The 14,922-nt window shown below is 39.0% G+C and overlaps 2 protein-coding genes across 2 annotated transcripts; both read left to right on the forward strand.

Annotated features, from left to right (window-relative positions):
* The first annotated feature begins 5,332 nt into the window (after positions 1–5,332).
* On the forward strand, positions 5,333–6,866 carry LOC135610016 (phosphoserine aminotransferase 1, chloroplastic-like). Its single transcript, XM_065103918.1, has one exon. The coding sequence runs from the start codon at positions 5,488–5,490 to the stop codon at positions 6,742–6,744; it is 1,257 nt and encodes a 418-aa protein (XP_064959990.1). The 5' UTR covers positions 5,333–5,487; the 3' UTR covers positions 6,745–6,866.
* Positions 6,867–10,119: 3,253 nt separating this feature from the next.
* Positions 10,120–14,812, forward strand: LOC135610017 (BTB/POZ and MATH domain-containing protein 4-like). The gene is made up of 4 exons (XM_065103919.1): positions 10,120–10,707; positions 11,676–12,021; positions 12,146–12,422; positions 14,338–14,812. The coding sequence occupies exons 1-4, from the start codon at positions 10,325–10,327 to the stop codon at positions 14,529–14,531; spliced, it is 1,200 nt and encodes a 399-aa protein (XP_064959991.1). The 5' UTR covers positions 10,120–10,324; the 3' UTR covers positions 14,532–14,812.
* Positions 14,813–14,922: the final 110 nt, after the last annotated feature.

The following is a 14,922-nucleotide window of genomic DNA, read 5'->3' on the forward strand; positions in this document are numbered from 1 at the left end:
CTGTGGTTACCAAATTAATAGGGCATGAAAAATTAAGATCTTTGTTTCTAGTTTCAACATTAGAGCCCCCAGTGGGTTAATATGTTGTCTCTTCCCCATCCAGGAGAGCATTGCAAAGGAAAAGGAGGACAAAAGGAAACCTCATAAAGGAAACGCAGGGCAGATGCATGATGATATTCCCCTATTTTATTCAGATATGATGCTTATTTGTCATGCCTGTTACTGCTTCAATAGTCATGAACTTGCATGTGCCCTCGAGTACTCTGGACCATCTCAAAAATCCGGTTTTTTTTTTTTTGTCTTATAACAGGTTAATGAAGAATCAAGTGTTGGGGAAGATGCGTTTGTATGGTTGGCATCCTCAATTCCCTTGGTTGCTGATGTTGTCAATGCACGGTTCACTTTTGAAACTCTTACAGCACCTACTGCTAGTCGGCTCCATTTTCCTGCTTATGATACATTTCTCAAGAAAATGGACAAGTAGGAATTCATCTCATCCATCTCGGTTAATTTTATTGACGTCTGAAGCTTCTTGTTTACAAATGATAGTTAGTTATTGGAGTACTCTTTGTTGTATTATCTCATGTGTTTTTACTTTTTCACAAGTATATATTTATGCTCCTTAGGATCATTTTGGGTTCTTGAATTTGGGAATCATGTGGGTGAATGCAATGAGGGTTTACCTGCTTTTGTTGATTATATTCATAGAAAAAGACTTGCACATGCAAAGGAAATTATTCTTAAGGATTTAGTTAGACTAATTCCTACAAAGAGTGCACTTGTTGAATTCGTGCCTCAGTTTATAACAAGATTGGTATTGCAATTCCAAAAGCTAGTGTATTGGTCAAACACATTTTTAGCTAGGCCAGAAAGATCTTTTGTCATTATTTCTTTTGAGCTAATTTCAAAACTTGATTTAGTTATTGTAGCTGTGACCATCATCTATCGGTTTTTTGAATTGACATATATATAAGAGATACTGGTCAGAGTTTTATGCATATATAATGTCATAGTTCTCTTCCCTCAAAAAAACACTTAATCTTCCTTCCACTGATGTTGTTCACAACTAACTTTGAGCTAGGGTGTTCTGCTTTTGTTCATAGTTCTTGTGTGGTAATAAAGGATTAATTTCTGTTATTCAAAGTGATCGCATGACCGGGGATTCTTTTGTATTGAGATCAGATAATGAGTTTAGTTTAGTCCAATGAGCAAGGTACAGATGGATAATCTAGAAGAGGAGTTTTAAGTTTATGAAGAGCTCAAAACAGAGGATTTTCTGCAGATTCTGTGCATCTGAGTGATCACTATTTTCCTTAATTGCATTGATTCAGGGTTCCTATCTAGCCAGTATAGCCCATGAAGAGCTCAATAAAGAAGAAGATTGCTGCAATTCCATGCATCTGAGTGACCACTATTTTTCTCAATTGCACTCATTCAGGGTTCCTATCAAGCCTGCAGTGTAGTTTTTTCAGTATTGTAACTAGGATGAGTCGTCAAGTGGAGTTTTATTTCCTTCACTTCATTCTCGGCCTTTGCTGGCTTAATTGTGATCAAGGTCATATGGTTTGCATCAGCAATGCACATTGCCATTTTAAGAATAAATCGACTGCAGTTAAATAACATTCATCTTGTCTTCTCCGAATTTAACCTGCATGCAAATTTGTGATATTGTCAAATTTATTTTTTATCAAAAATTTTAGGAACCTTTCATGGAATATAACCTTCATGGTCTATTATTTTGCAAGGTGTAAAACTGCAGACTAATCTTTTAAATGTTTAGTTTTTTCTTGATTGTTTAGGTGCATCAAATACTTGGAAAAACAGGAGACACCAACTGGCATTGAATTCTCTGAGGATGAGTTCATTTTGCATGTTGAGGGTCCTGCTAGAACACAAAGAGTGGTGCGACATATTGGGACAACAAGTTGGCCAGGTTGACTTCTAATAGTTTCTCATATAATCTAATGATTTGCGGACCTATCCAATGGCATACATCGACCCTCTTTGGATAAATTTTGATGTATCAAAATTGTTGAACTATTTTAGAATTCCTGATTTATAGTGGTGGTTATTATTCTTTGCTAGGTAGACTCACCCTTACAAATCAGTCCCTCTACTTCGAGGCATCTGGAGTAATGTCATATGAGACTGCCTTAAAAGTTGATCTTTCAAGAGCTGATATAGTTCAGCAAGTCAAAGCAGCATCAACTGGGCCATGGGGTGTTCCCTTGTTTGACAAAGCTATAACATATGAGTCTACAGAGTTGTAAGTCTGAACTGTAAATTATTGTGCATATAATAAGACAAAAAAAATCATCTCTCTCAGATTTAAAGTACAACGAGTGAGATTTTTTTCCATAAGAATCTTGAAATACTTTCAACTATAATTTTCCAGGTCAGAGCCCCTGGTGCTAGAGTTACCCGAGATGACTAGTTCTACAAGACGTGATCACTGGCTTACTCTAATAAAGGAGGTAATCTTGCTCCACCGCTTTATATCAAAATTCGATATAAAAGCCCCTGTGCAGGCTTGGGAGCTTCTTGCAAGAACTATTTTGGGGATCTTAAGGGTTCATGCAACCAGAGAATTGCTAAGAATATCACCGCCAGCTCCTGCTAATTTGTTGATTTTCTCATTGTATGAGGACCTTCCTAGGGGGGACTATGTATTGGCAGAGTTAGCGAATACCATGAAGCAGACAACTAGTTTAAGCCCATGTAATGCAGCTTCCATGCTAAAGAGTCTGAACATTTCCTCTCCTATTGCCTCTACTGTTGAGAACATAAAACAATTTGAAGAAGAAACAAGTAATCATTCAGACACTTTAACATCACCGGAGACAAACTATTGGTCAAGTAAGGGAAGAAGCCAAGGAGGTTAGTATGGCAACAGCTACCGTGGAAGAGGTGGTGGGGGAAGGATTAAGTGAAAGTCTTCTCATTCTAGTTGTAAGCTGCTTCACAATTTCGTTTGCTGAAATATATACTCATCTTAGGTGTGCGCCTTCTGAGGAAATTTGTACATGAATAGCTGTCGTTTTCTGCTCTCATCAGTCGGAGTTTGACACCCGAGCTCCAGAGGTGTTAATATTACTATGTTGGCTTTTCCGCAGGAGCTGGTGAGTTACACTCAAAAACGTCCTGCCTTGGTTAAAAGTTGTTCTGTCATGGGAAAGACCAACCGTTCCACTCTCTGCACTTGTGCTGGTTTTAGCCTTCACAAACAAGTAAGCCTATGTTTCTCAGTATTCTGATTAACACATTTTGTTTCTTAGATCGTCATGAAATGTGTTTGTGTTTCGCTATATGTTCAGTTCTCTTAAAGTGATTCTGCTGATTGATTGCTACCCTATCTGCACAATAATCATCTTTCTTGGTTCTGCCACCAGAGAGTGGATTGGATATGCAATTGCCATGGTCTTGATGTTGACAGTTGGAATGATGTTTTGGGCCAGAAGAAACAGAATTGGGGAAAGGTGCAAAGAAATTGTTTTGCACAGCTCTTCAGACAAAACAACTATGGAAACATTGTTTCAGCTCAGCAAAGTATGAATAAGTTACACGCGCTCGTTAAGACGATGAACATCACCATATTGAGAATATGGTCATTGCTAATTGGAAAGGCTCCGAAGGTACTAATTTCAAAACTATGATTTCCTCATCATTTGACTTGCTGCATGTAATATCATTAACCACAGTCTAAGTAATTAACATGATTGACAGCAAGCCAATGCCGTGATGTGGGTGATGACTGGAGTTGCAGTTCTGCTGATGGTAGTCCCGGTCAAGTTTGTACTAATGGGGGTACTGCTGTACTGCTTTATAGCTAACTCAGGGATTGCGAAGCACAAGTCCAACGAACAGGGAAACGGAAGGCTGAAGGAATGGTGGGAGTTGATACCTGTCGTTCCTGTTCGAACGGTGAGCAGCTTTCCTGGACAGAATTGGTGTCACTAAGTATGAAAGATGAATTAAATTTGTTTTCTGAAGCAGGAATGACAGACCACTAACTTGTGTCCTTTCCCACTGGGATTTTTGCTTCATCATATCTCATCCCTTTTTTACTCCAAAAATCAAACTATTTCATTGATTTGCAAAAAGGATATCCAAAATCTCACTCCACATCCTTCAATTTCATAAATTGTCTCTTGTACAAGAAACAGTCTCTATGGAGAAATTTATCCATAAACTCGATCACCTTGCTGTCAGATCTCATTCTTTTTCTGGACAATGATTAGTGTGGCTTGTAGATCGCTGTGTAGTTTTTTTGTATCATGATCAGATTGATCTTTGACATCGTCTTTGTCTACAGTGATACAAGTAGCCTTTTGCTTCAAGGAAAACAAGTGTGATATAGCTCGACACTTCGTTTGTGGGTGGCATGATGTGATCTAGACTTTCTTTCCTACTCAATCGTGTTCGAGGAAATTTGAAGTCTTTGCCAACTGCTCCTTCCTTTTGTGTATTTACTCGAGGAAAGCAGCTGTTGCAGCATTGCCGTCAGTAATCATCATGATCTTTCGATAAGGGAAAAGCTGTATGTGGATGTTAACAAGGGAAACAAAAACCCACTGCTATTTGTGTTTGTGTGCTTGTGGGATATTAAAAACCTACAGAGGAATGAATCACACTCTGCTCTGTTCTGGGTGAGATTCTACGCTTATATATTGTCCAGTTCCATTACACTTGTTCTGATGCTCTTCATAATCATCTCTCTTTATCTCAACAAGGCAAGATTTTGGCAACCTTGTGCATCTGACTTGGCTGTGAGCAGAACACAGTACTCTTTGTCAGGGGATGATTCTCGATATATTTTAACATCGGATTCAAGAATTAATTTCTCTCGTTTTTGGGCAGTTGATGGTTGGGTATCCCCTCACCATTGCTTCGATCTTACTGTTCCCGCAGACGTCTCTGATATCTGATAAGCCGTAGTGGAGACGTCGGGTGACCTTTTTCTTCTCGTGAAACGTTCCTCGGAGGGAGACTAAGAATCTGTGGGTGGATGCGCAATTTCCTTCATTTTCCTGTCTTCTTTTTCTCCTCCCTTTGTTTGCACTCCACGAAACTCGGTTGCATTCGGAATATTTTCCGGTAAAATATGGTTGAAAAGAAGAAGAAGATGATGGTGATGGATTTACGATGATAGATCAAGAATCCACGTTCGTTTAAATCTATAAATGTCAATGCCGCCGTCGACGGAAGCAATCAAAGAAGCAAAATTTCATCTTTGCTTGGAATTTTCCTCCATTTTCTCCCCCCACAGCCAATTTTGACTCGGCTCGTGGGTGTATTGCACAATATAAACAACCAGAAGGGCATTTTGGTCATTGCGTTCAACGGATGCAGCCCAGATCCGTTCCCTCTGCCACCACCACCGCCGCCGCCGCCACCTTGTTCCCCTATTTAATCCAACGCCACCCCCACTGTTAGACACCGTAAAGGCCTCTCTTTTCCTGCTCCCCTTCCCACTTCTTGCTCCTTCCGATGGCTGCTCTCTCCTCCCCTCAGTCTTTCCTCCTCCAACACCCCCTCCATCCGTCCCCGAAAACCCCGTCCTTCCTCCCCCACAAGCAGCCCCTCCGCCCAAAGCCCTCCACCGTCTCCTGCACCGCCGTCCGGCTTCCCCCCGTCTCGATCTCCGTCGCAAACGACCGGATCTTCAACTTCGCCGCCGGGCCGGCCACCCTGCCGGAGTCCGTTATCCTCAAGGCGCAGGCTGAGCTTTACAACTACCGTGGCTCGGGCATGAGTATCATGGAGATGAGTCACCGCGGCAAGGAGTTCGATGCCGTCATCAAGAAGGCTGAGTCTGACCTCCGCCGTTTGCTTGCCATCCCCGACGACGACTATGCTGTTCTCTTCCTCCAGGGCGGCGCCACCACCCAGTTCGCCGCTGTTCCACTCAACCTCTGTGCACCGGGGGACGCCGTGGACTACGTCGTCACCGGGTCTTGGGGCGACAAGGCCTTCAAGGAGGCCCAGAAGTTCTGCAAGGCTAATCTCATTTGGTCGGGCAAATCTGATAAGTATACCAAGATCCCATCTTTCGAAGGGCTTGAGCAGAATCCCAACGCAAAGTATTTGCACATCTGCGCCAACGAGACGATCCATGGGGTGGAGTTCAAGAATTACCCCACCCCGAGCAACAAAGATGCGGTCTTGGTCGCTGATATGTCTTCTAACTTCTGCTCGAAACCTGTCGATGTGTCAAAATTCGGTGTCATCTATGCTGGGGCGCAGAAGAATGTTGGTCCCTCTGGCGTCACGATCGTGATCGTTCGGAAAGATCTTATCGGCAACGCCCAGCCGATTACGCCCGTGATGCTGGACTATAAGATCCATGCAGACAGCGCTTCCCTCTACAACACTCCACCGTGCTTTGCGATCTATATATGTGGTCTGGTATTCGAGGATCTGCTGGAGCAGGGTGGGTTGGTGGAGGTGGAGAAGAATAACACCAAGAAGGCTGGAATTCTCTATGATTCTATTGATGGGAGTGACGGGTTCTACGTGTGCCCTGTCGAGAAATCAGTTCGGTCGTTGATGAACGTGCCTTTCACGCTGCAGAAGTCTGATCTCGAGAAGAAATTCATCGAGGAGGCTGCGAAGGAAGGAATGGTTCAGCTTAAGGGACATCGGTCGGTGGGTGGCGTTCGGGCTTCCATTTACAATGCGATGCCATTGGCAGGAGTGGGGAAGCTTGTTGCTTTCATGAAGGATTTCCAAGCCAGACACCCTTGAATTAGATGTCGTAGTGTCTTGCTTGTCATGAGAGAGGCTCTTGTCTTCCAGGAATGGTTCATAATGTCTTAATGTTGGCTAATTTCGGATGCATCAAATTCAAATCTTAGTTTGCTTCCATACTTTTTTTTTTCTATGGATTGAATTCCAGAAACAACATAATTACATCAGTTGTGAAATTGGATCAAAATTATTGCTTAGGCAGGTGTAGGTCATGATTCGGCTATTCAGTTCTGTCGTTGCTAAATTATTGCTTAAGGCATTGCAGTTTGTCAAATCAGGTGATCTTTCTGTCTGCTTAGTCTCTTCCTGTCTAGATTGGAAGATAAATTATAGGCAATGCCATTGTCTTTCTCATGGGAGAATTTTGCGTCATACCATTTCTTAAGAAAGATTGCTTCTGCTCTCAACTAATGAGTTTCTTGCTGTTTATAATATTTATTTGTAAAGTACCTCAAGGTGCGTGGCATGACCTTGCATATATGTTGTTTGGATTTTGATTGTAAGAGACTCGGTTATGTTTCCTTCTACCTGTACTTGTCGGTATTGAACTTTCAGTCTATTTATTATATTGTTAGTTCGGAGGCTTTGCAATATCACATTTGCAAATCGTTATCTTTCCATTCAGCTGTTGTCGAGTTTCGCTAAATAATTGCATTTTTTATTCATTTCTTGTTTCCAATCTGATGCAATAATTGTCATATCTTTATCAAAATTATATTCATATGTTTTCCATAAGGTCATGTTATTTCATCTATTCCAACCTTGGGTTATTCGATAAACCTAACCTGGTGAATGCGGCATAGAGTACAATAAAGGTTTAGTTTTTCATACTGTGATAATTTCTGAAAACAACAGCATACTATCCTAGCTGTGTTTCTGTTCATCGCAATCTTCACAATGAAGATACAGAAAAAGCTTCTTTAACTGAGTATTTCAGTGATACTAGGCAGCCTTCTACCTTATTAACAGCACTTTTATTCCCTACACGACAGCAACAACATGCCAGAATGCTTCATCTATTATTTTGGTTTGGCTATGTGGATCTTTTCCAGCTAGTCATAACTTACCAAACTAAAAGCAGTCACGCAATTTGTTACCTCTGATAATGTTTTCTTAGGTATTCCTGTATATCTCTTCACATTACCAATCCTAATTGACTGATTTCGTCTAACTGGTGCACTTATATAATTCCTTGTAGATGTCATGACCGAAAAGGGAAGGAACTCTGGCGAAAAATTGCTAACTTTCTTGTAAGTGTTTGCTTTTGCTTCTATTTGTCTCTTGTTCTGCTAGAAAGCTTCTTGTCAATAAGGATCTTATATCTCAAACATAGGAATCTTGTTTATGAGGCATGAATGTTCTTGATTCTTGTTTGATCAAATCAGATGTGTTTGCTTATTATTTTGGATTTGTTGGATTGCTGACATATAACTTCTACCTATCTGGATGCTTTAAAGAGAAAATCCATAATTGCTTTGTTCATATTTTCTTTCTTTAAAGCATGTTGTCATGCCTTAAGATATTAGACTCTTGCTTAAATTAGCTACGGTGGGCCTTTTTATTGGAAAATATGTATCTGCATTGGACGATATAGTCTGTTAGACATGGAATCAATTCCTATGCTTAGTGTCTTCCTCTGGTCCTTAACATCCCTCTGTACTAAGCTGCAAGTAACCTGATCCAATTCAAGTTATTCAGATTTAAGTTTAAAAACCAGTAAGTAACCAGTAATGTGACTTGAATTGGGTCAGATTCATCCGACAAACTAGATCAGACCGAAACCAATACTGCTTGTATATTTGTTATCACACGATATGTTGTATGTTTGTATCATACATATGACAGTAGGTTCCAACTCTCCACAATGAACAGTGATGTTTTTTTATAAACAATGTTCAGTTAGGATTCTCAGCATTTTCAATTCATTAGCTGAAGTCACATGTATCGGTCCATTTTGTCGACCTTCTTTCTCCATGAAAGCTATCTAGACATTGTGATTGGTTTCCGGTAGACCATCAAAATTTTAGATTATTTGTTTAGCTGCCACAAATTTCATGTAAATATTTATGCAGCTGGCTGTGAACAAAGACCCAACTTTAGAGCTTGGCACAGTATCAGACATGATCAGATTCAGTCCAGTGAATGGTACCCTACTTTCTGCACTGAAGTTTCATATTATGTTCCAAGATATCAATCACACTGGCGATTCTATTCAGGTGAGGTTCTCCCCTTGTGTTCTTTCCAAGTCCAATAATATGAGTGACTCAAAGGCATTAATCTTTTTGTATCTGAACTTACAGGATGGCAGCAAGAAAATGTAGTCAACGGAGAATTAGTGGTTACCCAATAAATGCAGTGATATGTTGAAATTATTGTCTTTATCGAATGGTAAAATTCTTTCTTTTTTTTGACATAGTGGAGAATTGTAAGTGGGATGATTAAACCAGCGTTATATTTCTACCTGTTGCTTCGTATTCATTCATTCATTCATGCATGTTAAAAGTAAATTATTTTAAATCAATAATATCCATGAAAGAAATTAAATTTTTCGCTCTATTAGATCAAGTTATAAGTATCATTGAGTACGTTTAAAGAGTTTCTCTCATATTCTTTGAATCCATTAAAAAAAAAAAAAGAACATTCAAAGTATTTTTCTTTATCTTCTAAGGATGCTACTATCTTTACTAGTTTTAAAATACTCACTACTTTTGATAATTACTTCTATTTTTTTATAAGTATAATATTAAATTATACACCAAAAATATAAGTATAATATTCCTCTAGCAAGTTGATTATTTTTAAAAAATTAAAATAATTTTTATTATTTCACTCTAATTTTGAGACGTTATTTGTGTAACAGAGTGACATTAAATATAATTTATTTAATTTAAAATACATACAAAATATAAATATGTTTTATATTTTTATCATCACTATAAAATTTAAAGTGCATTGATATAAGTTAAATTTTAAGTAATAATCAATGTCTACATGTATAAGTTTTTAAATTCCAGAGGACGTGTGTATAAATAAATATACTATGATGAATGCCAAAAAAAAAAAAAAAACAAAGATATATAATTCTTTTTGTAAAGCCTATTTTTTTTATTGTCATTATGCAGTTTTGATTTTTAAGTTATAATGGACAGCGAACTAAAAACGTGTAGGAAAAAAAAATAGCATTTCCGGTTTAATAATATTACAGCTTTTGACAGCAATCTGAACGCGTTTTATCCAATTATTTTAATTTTGCACTCACAACTGTTTCTATTAAAAATAAACAAAAAAAAAACTGTTTATTTTTTAATCTCGTGTTCTTTGATATTTCCGTCTCTCCGACAATATAAAAATGATGCTATATATCCGCTCCCACCTCAAGAATTCGAGAGCGCCAGTAACCCTAACCCCCCCCCTTCCAATTCCTCCCTCCGACGAGTCGACCCCTGTCGCCGGAGATCTCCCCTTATCCCCGAATCCCGATCGGTTCCTCCCGGTGCTCCGCCAGTCGCCGCTGCGGAACCCTAGGTCCCTCGCTATCGGCCGTTGAACGAGCGGGAGGCCCCCCCGCCCCCGGTCGATGACGCCGGAGAAGGAGATGACGGCTTCGCCGACGAGCTCTCGGTCGGTGACGGAGACCGTGAACGGATCCCACAAGTTCGTGATCCAGGGGTACTCGCTCGCCAAGGGCATGGGGGTCGGCAAGCACATCGCCAGCGACACCTTCACCATCGGAGGGTACCAGTGGGCGATCTACTTCTACCCCGACGGGAAGAACGTCGAGGACAACTCCACCTACGTGTCCGTGTTCATCGCCCTCGCCAGCGACGGGACCGACGTGAGGGCGCTCTTCGAGCTGACGCTCGTGGATCAGAGCGGCAAGGGGAAACACAAGATCCACAGCCACTTCGACCGGTCGCTCGAGAGCGGGCCGTACACCCTCAAGTACCGCGGGAGCATGTGGTAGCAATCGTACCAAGTCTTCGCCTTTCTTTGTCTTCTTCATTACAATTAGTTGTCTTTCCAAATATTATTGATATCTTGGATGCTGTTTCTGTCCCTGGAATGTGTAGTAATTAATGAGTAGATTCTGTGAACTATATACTTACCATAGCTGTCTTCTTGGTTTGGGTGCGGTCGAATTCTGTCCCAAGTCTTATCGTTTGAACTTTGCTAAACATTTTTGCCGATGCGAAGCTATTAACAACGTTCCATCTTCTTCATTTTAATTTACTGTTGTACCTTCTGATTTAGTAAAAATAGCTTTATATAATGCTTTTTACCAGGATATATTATGAGGGATATTACCGATGTGTTCCTCCTATAACAGTTGTAATTGAACCGATAACTTGCTTGACATGATCATTATGGTCGGACTTCTTACATGTAATTTTGGCTCACACTGCATTGCATCTCATTATGACCCTTTTTTACTTTGCAATCGAAAACCCAATTGCATTGTGCCACCCTATGCTTTGGATCAGAATTCAGAATGAACTCTAGTTAGATGAACCAATGATGCCATATAGATGCAGTTATATAAATAGATACATGAATGAGACAAAGTCTTGGCCCGTAAGGATAGGTTAACAAGCATTAAGTCCTTGCTGTGGAGAGAAGAGAGAGTTACTTTGCTTCTTATCTTCTGGCATCTTGCTATAGTCAAAGAAGGATTTTCCATTTTCTTTAAGCCTTGTTATTTGGATTTTGATTTCTTCAATGTTATTTAATAAGAACAATATGGATTGCTGCAATTAAGATTCAGCATTTTTTTATTATTTTCAGTTAGTTAGGTTGCGGAGACAGTTCTATCTGATAAATTAGTTTCATTGTGGCTTGATGTTATCTTATCCTGAGATTCTCTTATTTATATTTTCATCCTGATAAACACAACCATGTGATAGTTCTGTTCTGTGTCATTCAATCTTCAGGGGTTATAAACGCTTCTTTAGACGATCTGCACTTGAAACATCAGATTACCTCAAGGATGACTGCTTGAAGATCAATTGTACCGTCGGAGTTGTTGTGTCTGTGATGGATTCACCTGGACTGCACTCTGTACATGTTCCAGAATCTGATATCGGAATGCATTTTGGTTCACTTCTGGATAAACAAGAAGGTTCAGATGTTGTTTTTGATGTTTCTGGAGAAAAAATTCATGCTCATAAGCTGGTGCTGGCTGCTCGATCCCCAATATTTCATTCTTTGTTTTTTGATGGATTAGATGATGAAAGGAATGAGATTGCTGTTACGGATATGGTACCGAAGGTTTTCAAGGTGTGGACTTTTACTATTTTACTACCCCTTTTCTCCTGTTATTTTGTGCGTGACTACAGCTATGGTTTTATTTGAATCCTTCTATCTATGTTCACTTATGACTTGTTTATATCCTCCCAAATAGGCAATGCTGCATTTTATCTACAGAGACACTCTTGTAGAAGATGACATACTTGTTACTTCCTACCTTCCTGAATCTTCTGTGTCGGACACACTGGTAGCAAAATTGTTAGCTGCAGCTGACAAGTATTGCTTGGAAAGGCTTCGACTTCTGTGTGAGGCTCATCTGTGCAGGGAAATATCTGTGAATTCGGTTGCCAGCACACTTGCGTTGGCTGATCAATATCATGCCATGGAACTTAAAGCTTCTTGTCTTAAATTTGCTGCAGAAAATCTTGCAGGTATATAACTTCTACTTCCCTGGTCTTCCATATACTGCTGCTGAACTAAGAGGTTTTTGAGACTTGAATAATTCCATTCTTCTTGCCTATGAATGCTTCACTAAGATTTTTCTGTAGGTGAGCTTGTGCCCATTTCATTATGGAAATGTGTAGTATTATTATAATTATTTTGGGTAGAATCATGATACATGTGATGTTATAATTACAGAAAGCTGAATAATTAAAGAGATTTGTAAGTCAGATTCTTCGATGTAATGTGAAGGCTATAAATACTTGATACATTTAATTATATTGCCTCTGCAAAATGTGTCCCAGTGATTAGTAATTCCTCTTGGATTTTAGATTCACAACATTTTAATTTTAGATTTTTTTTCTGCCAGGTGACCTACAATTGTATATTCTAGGTAGCAGACGTGACATAACTGAATGATACCTGTCCAGGACCAAATAATTTTCTTTTTGATGGGCACATTTTTTTTTAGTCTCTTGGTTCTGCTGAGTGAATGCATCTCTCGAGTTTTTTTTTTTTAGAAGTCTAGTGCAACTAGATTTTGAGAGCAAAGTGATTCTTTTCATATTGATGCATCCTGGGACAAGGTAATTGTCACAAGTTTTGCACTTGTTTATTATTATCTAGATTGTTGAGAGTCCTCCTTTTAGATATCTATCCTTTATGCAATTTTGTAAAGTTAGCTCGGTGGTGGCTCCATGTCGATCCGGCTTGATTAGATAATTGGTCTGTCAATTTCGTTGAGCCTAAACACAGGTCAAAATACCTAAGCTAAAGTTAATAGTAGTATACCCATCAAACCCTTATAAGTTAATCTTAATCTTAGTTCACCTTCGATCTGGGACTAATCAAGGTATTACACCTTTTCATCGATATGCCTTTTAGGTCCATACTTGCTTTGCTTTGGACACATTCTAATGGCATCATATTGTTCTAAAAGTTGATATTCTTTTAGGCTCATGATTAGAGATATCTCTTTAGTTACTCTGATCATCAAGTAAATTTACTTCATTTGAAAGTTGATATTGTTTTTTGGATGAACTTTCAAGTCATTTTGGTTAACTATAACTAATAGTGTTTTGTATTCACTTTAAGTAATAAATGAACCTTGATTCTTAATTTGATGCAATTAAAACTTTTAAAGGAGTATTGGCATCTCAATGGAAGTTTTCTGATACGTTTTTTTTAGCCATAAAACTGTTGTACAAAATACATTAGGCACAAATATTGTGCACGCAAATTTAATCCCACATTGGAGTTTTTCATCAAATTAATGAGCTAGTTTTCTCGTCGGACCTAGTTGCAACACATTCGAATTTTCTAAGAGAATACTTGAAATGTCTAGGAATTTGTTGCATGATGATCTGTTCAAACTAATGTTAGTTGCAACACATTCGAATTTTCTAAGAGAATACTTGAAATGTCTAGGAATTTGTTGCATGATGATCTGTTCAAACTAATGTTTGTTTGTTATGGTCTATGGTAGTACTGGAGTGTGATTTTAGATGCCTCAAAATTTCTGGGAATTTGTTTGATGATCGTGATATATTCAAGTCTCTCTCTCTAAGATTAGCCACTGTTGGGATCTATGTTTACGTATGAACCAAGTTAGTGGTGAAGTGATCTTGGGATGTAAAAAGTTAGTGGTGAAAGTGATCTTGGGATGTAAATTGCTTGTTTCATGGTCATTCATTAGAATATTTTTTTTTTTCTTGTAGATTGGTACGAGATGTTCCTGCACATTATTGTTATTTGAATGAATGGCTAGGAAGTGTTCAGTAAATCATCCAAACCTCTGAATTATTTCTCCCTGTTTTAGATAATATTTTTTTATTTACTTCCCAAGAATTTTTCAATTGCATATCAATGCCTCCTTTATTCACTAACTATTGTCCTTACATGCAGCTGTGATGCGCTCAAGTGGATTTGAGCAGCTCAAGGACAATTCTCCAGCACTGCAGTCAGAACTTCTAACAACAATTGCTGGTTGTGAGGAGGAATACAAGAAAAGCCGGAGTGACTGGGGTCAGCTTTCGGATGGCGAAGATTCTAGCGGCCGTAGGATAAGGCCTCGGACTGATACGGACACCAATTACTGATTCGTGCAATGACAGTAGTGTATGTCTAGGAAACAAAACCAGAGAAACCAGCAGGTGTATCTTAACTAGATGTTCATTGGTAATTAGTATTAGTGGCATGAATTCTAGGTTTGTTGTAGGCATGAAACTTGCAAAACATGCTTATCGTCTGACAAGATGCAACATATCCAAGAAACTTTTTTTAGCATACAAGCCCAGCGTGGTGAATGCTATGTATGATGTATTAAATCCTCTGTTCTTCATATGCTTTCTCTTCTTGCAGAGAGAAATCTTTCGGAGTAGATTGTTTTTTATTTTTATTTTTTTATTTTTTCACTCCAGTCGTTTTGTACAAATATGAACTGCACACAAAAATGGGTGTTTGATCTTTTACTGCTATTTCCCAGCGTTT

This window comes from Musa acuminata, chromosome BXJ2-4 (genome assembly GCF_036884655.1).
Source record: "Musa acuminata AAA Group cultivar baxijiao chromosome BXJ2-4, Cavendish_Baxijiao_AAA, whole genome shotgun sequence".
Taxonomy (NCBI): domain Eukaryota; kingdom Viridiplantae; phylum Streptophyta; class Magnoliopsida; order Zingiberales; family Musaceae; genus Musa; species Musa acuminata.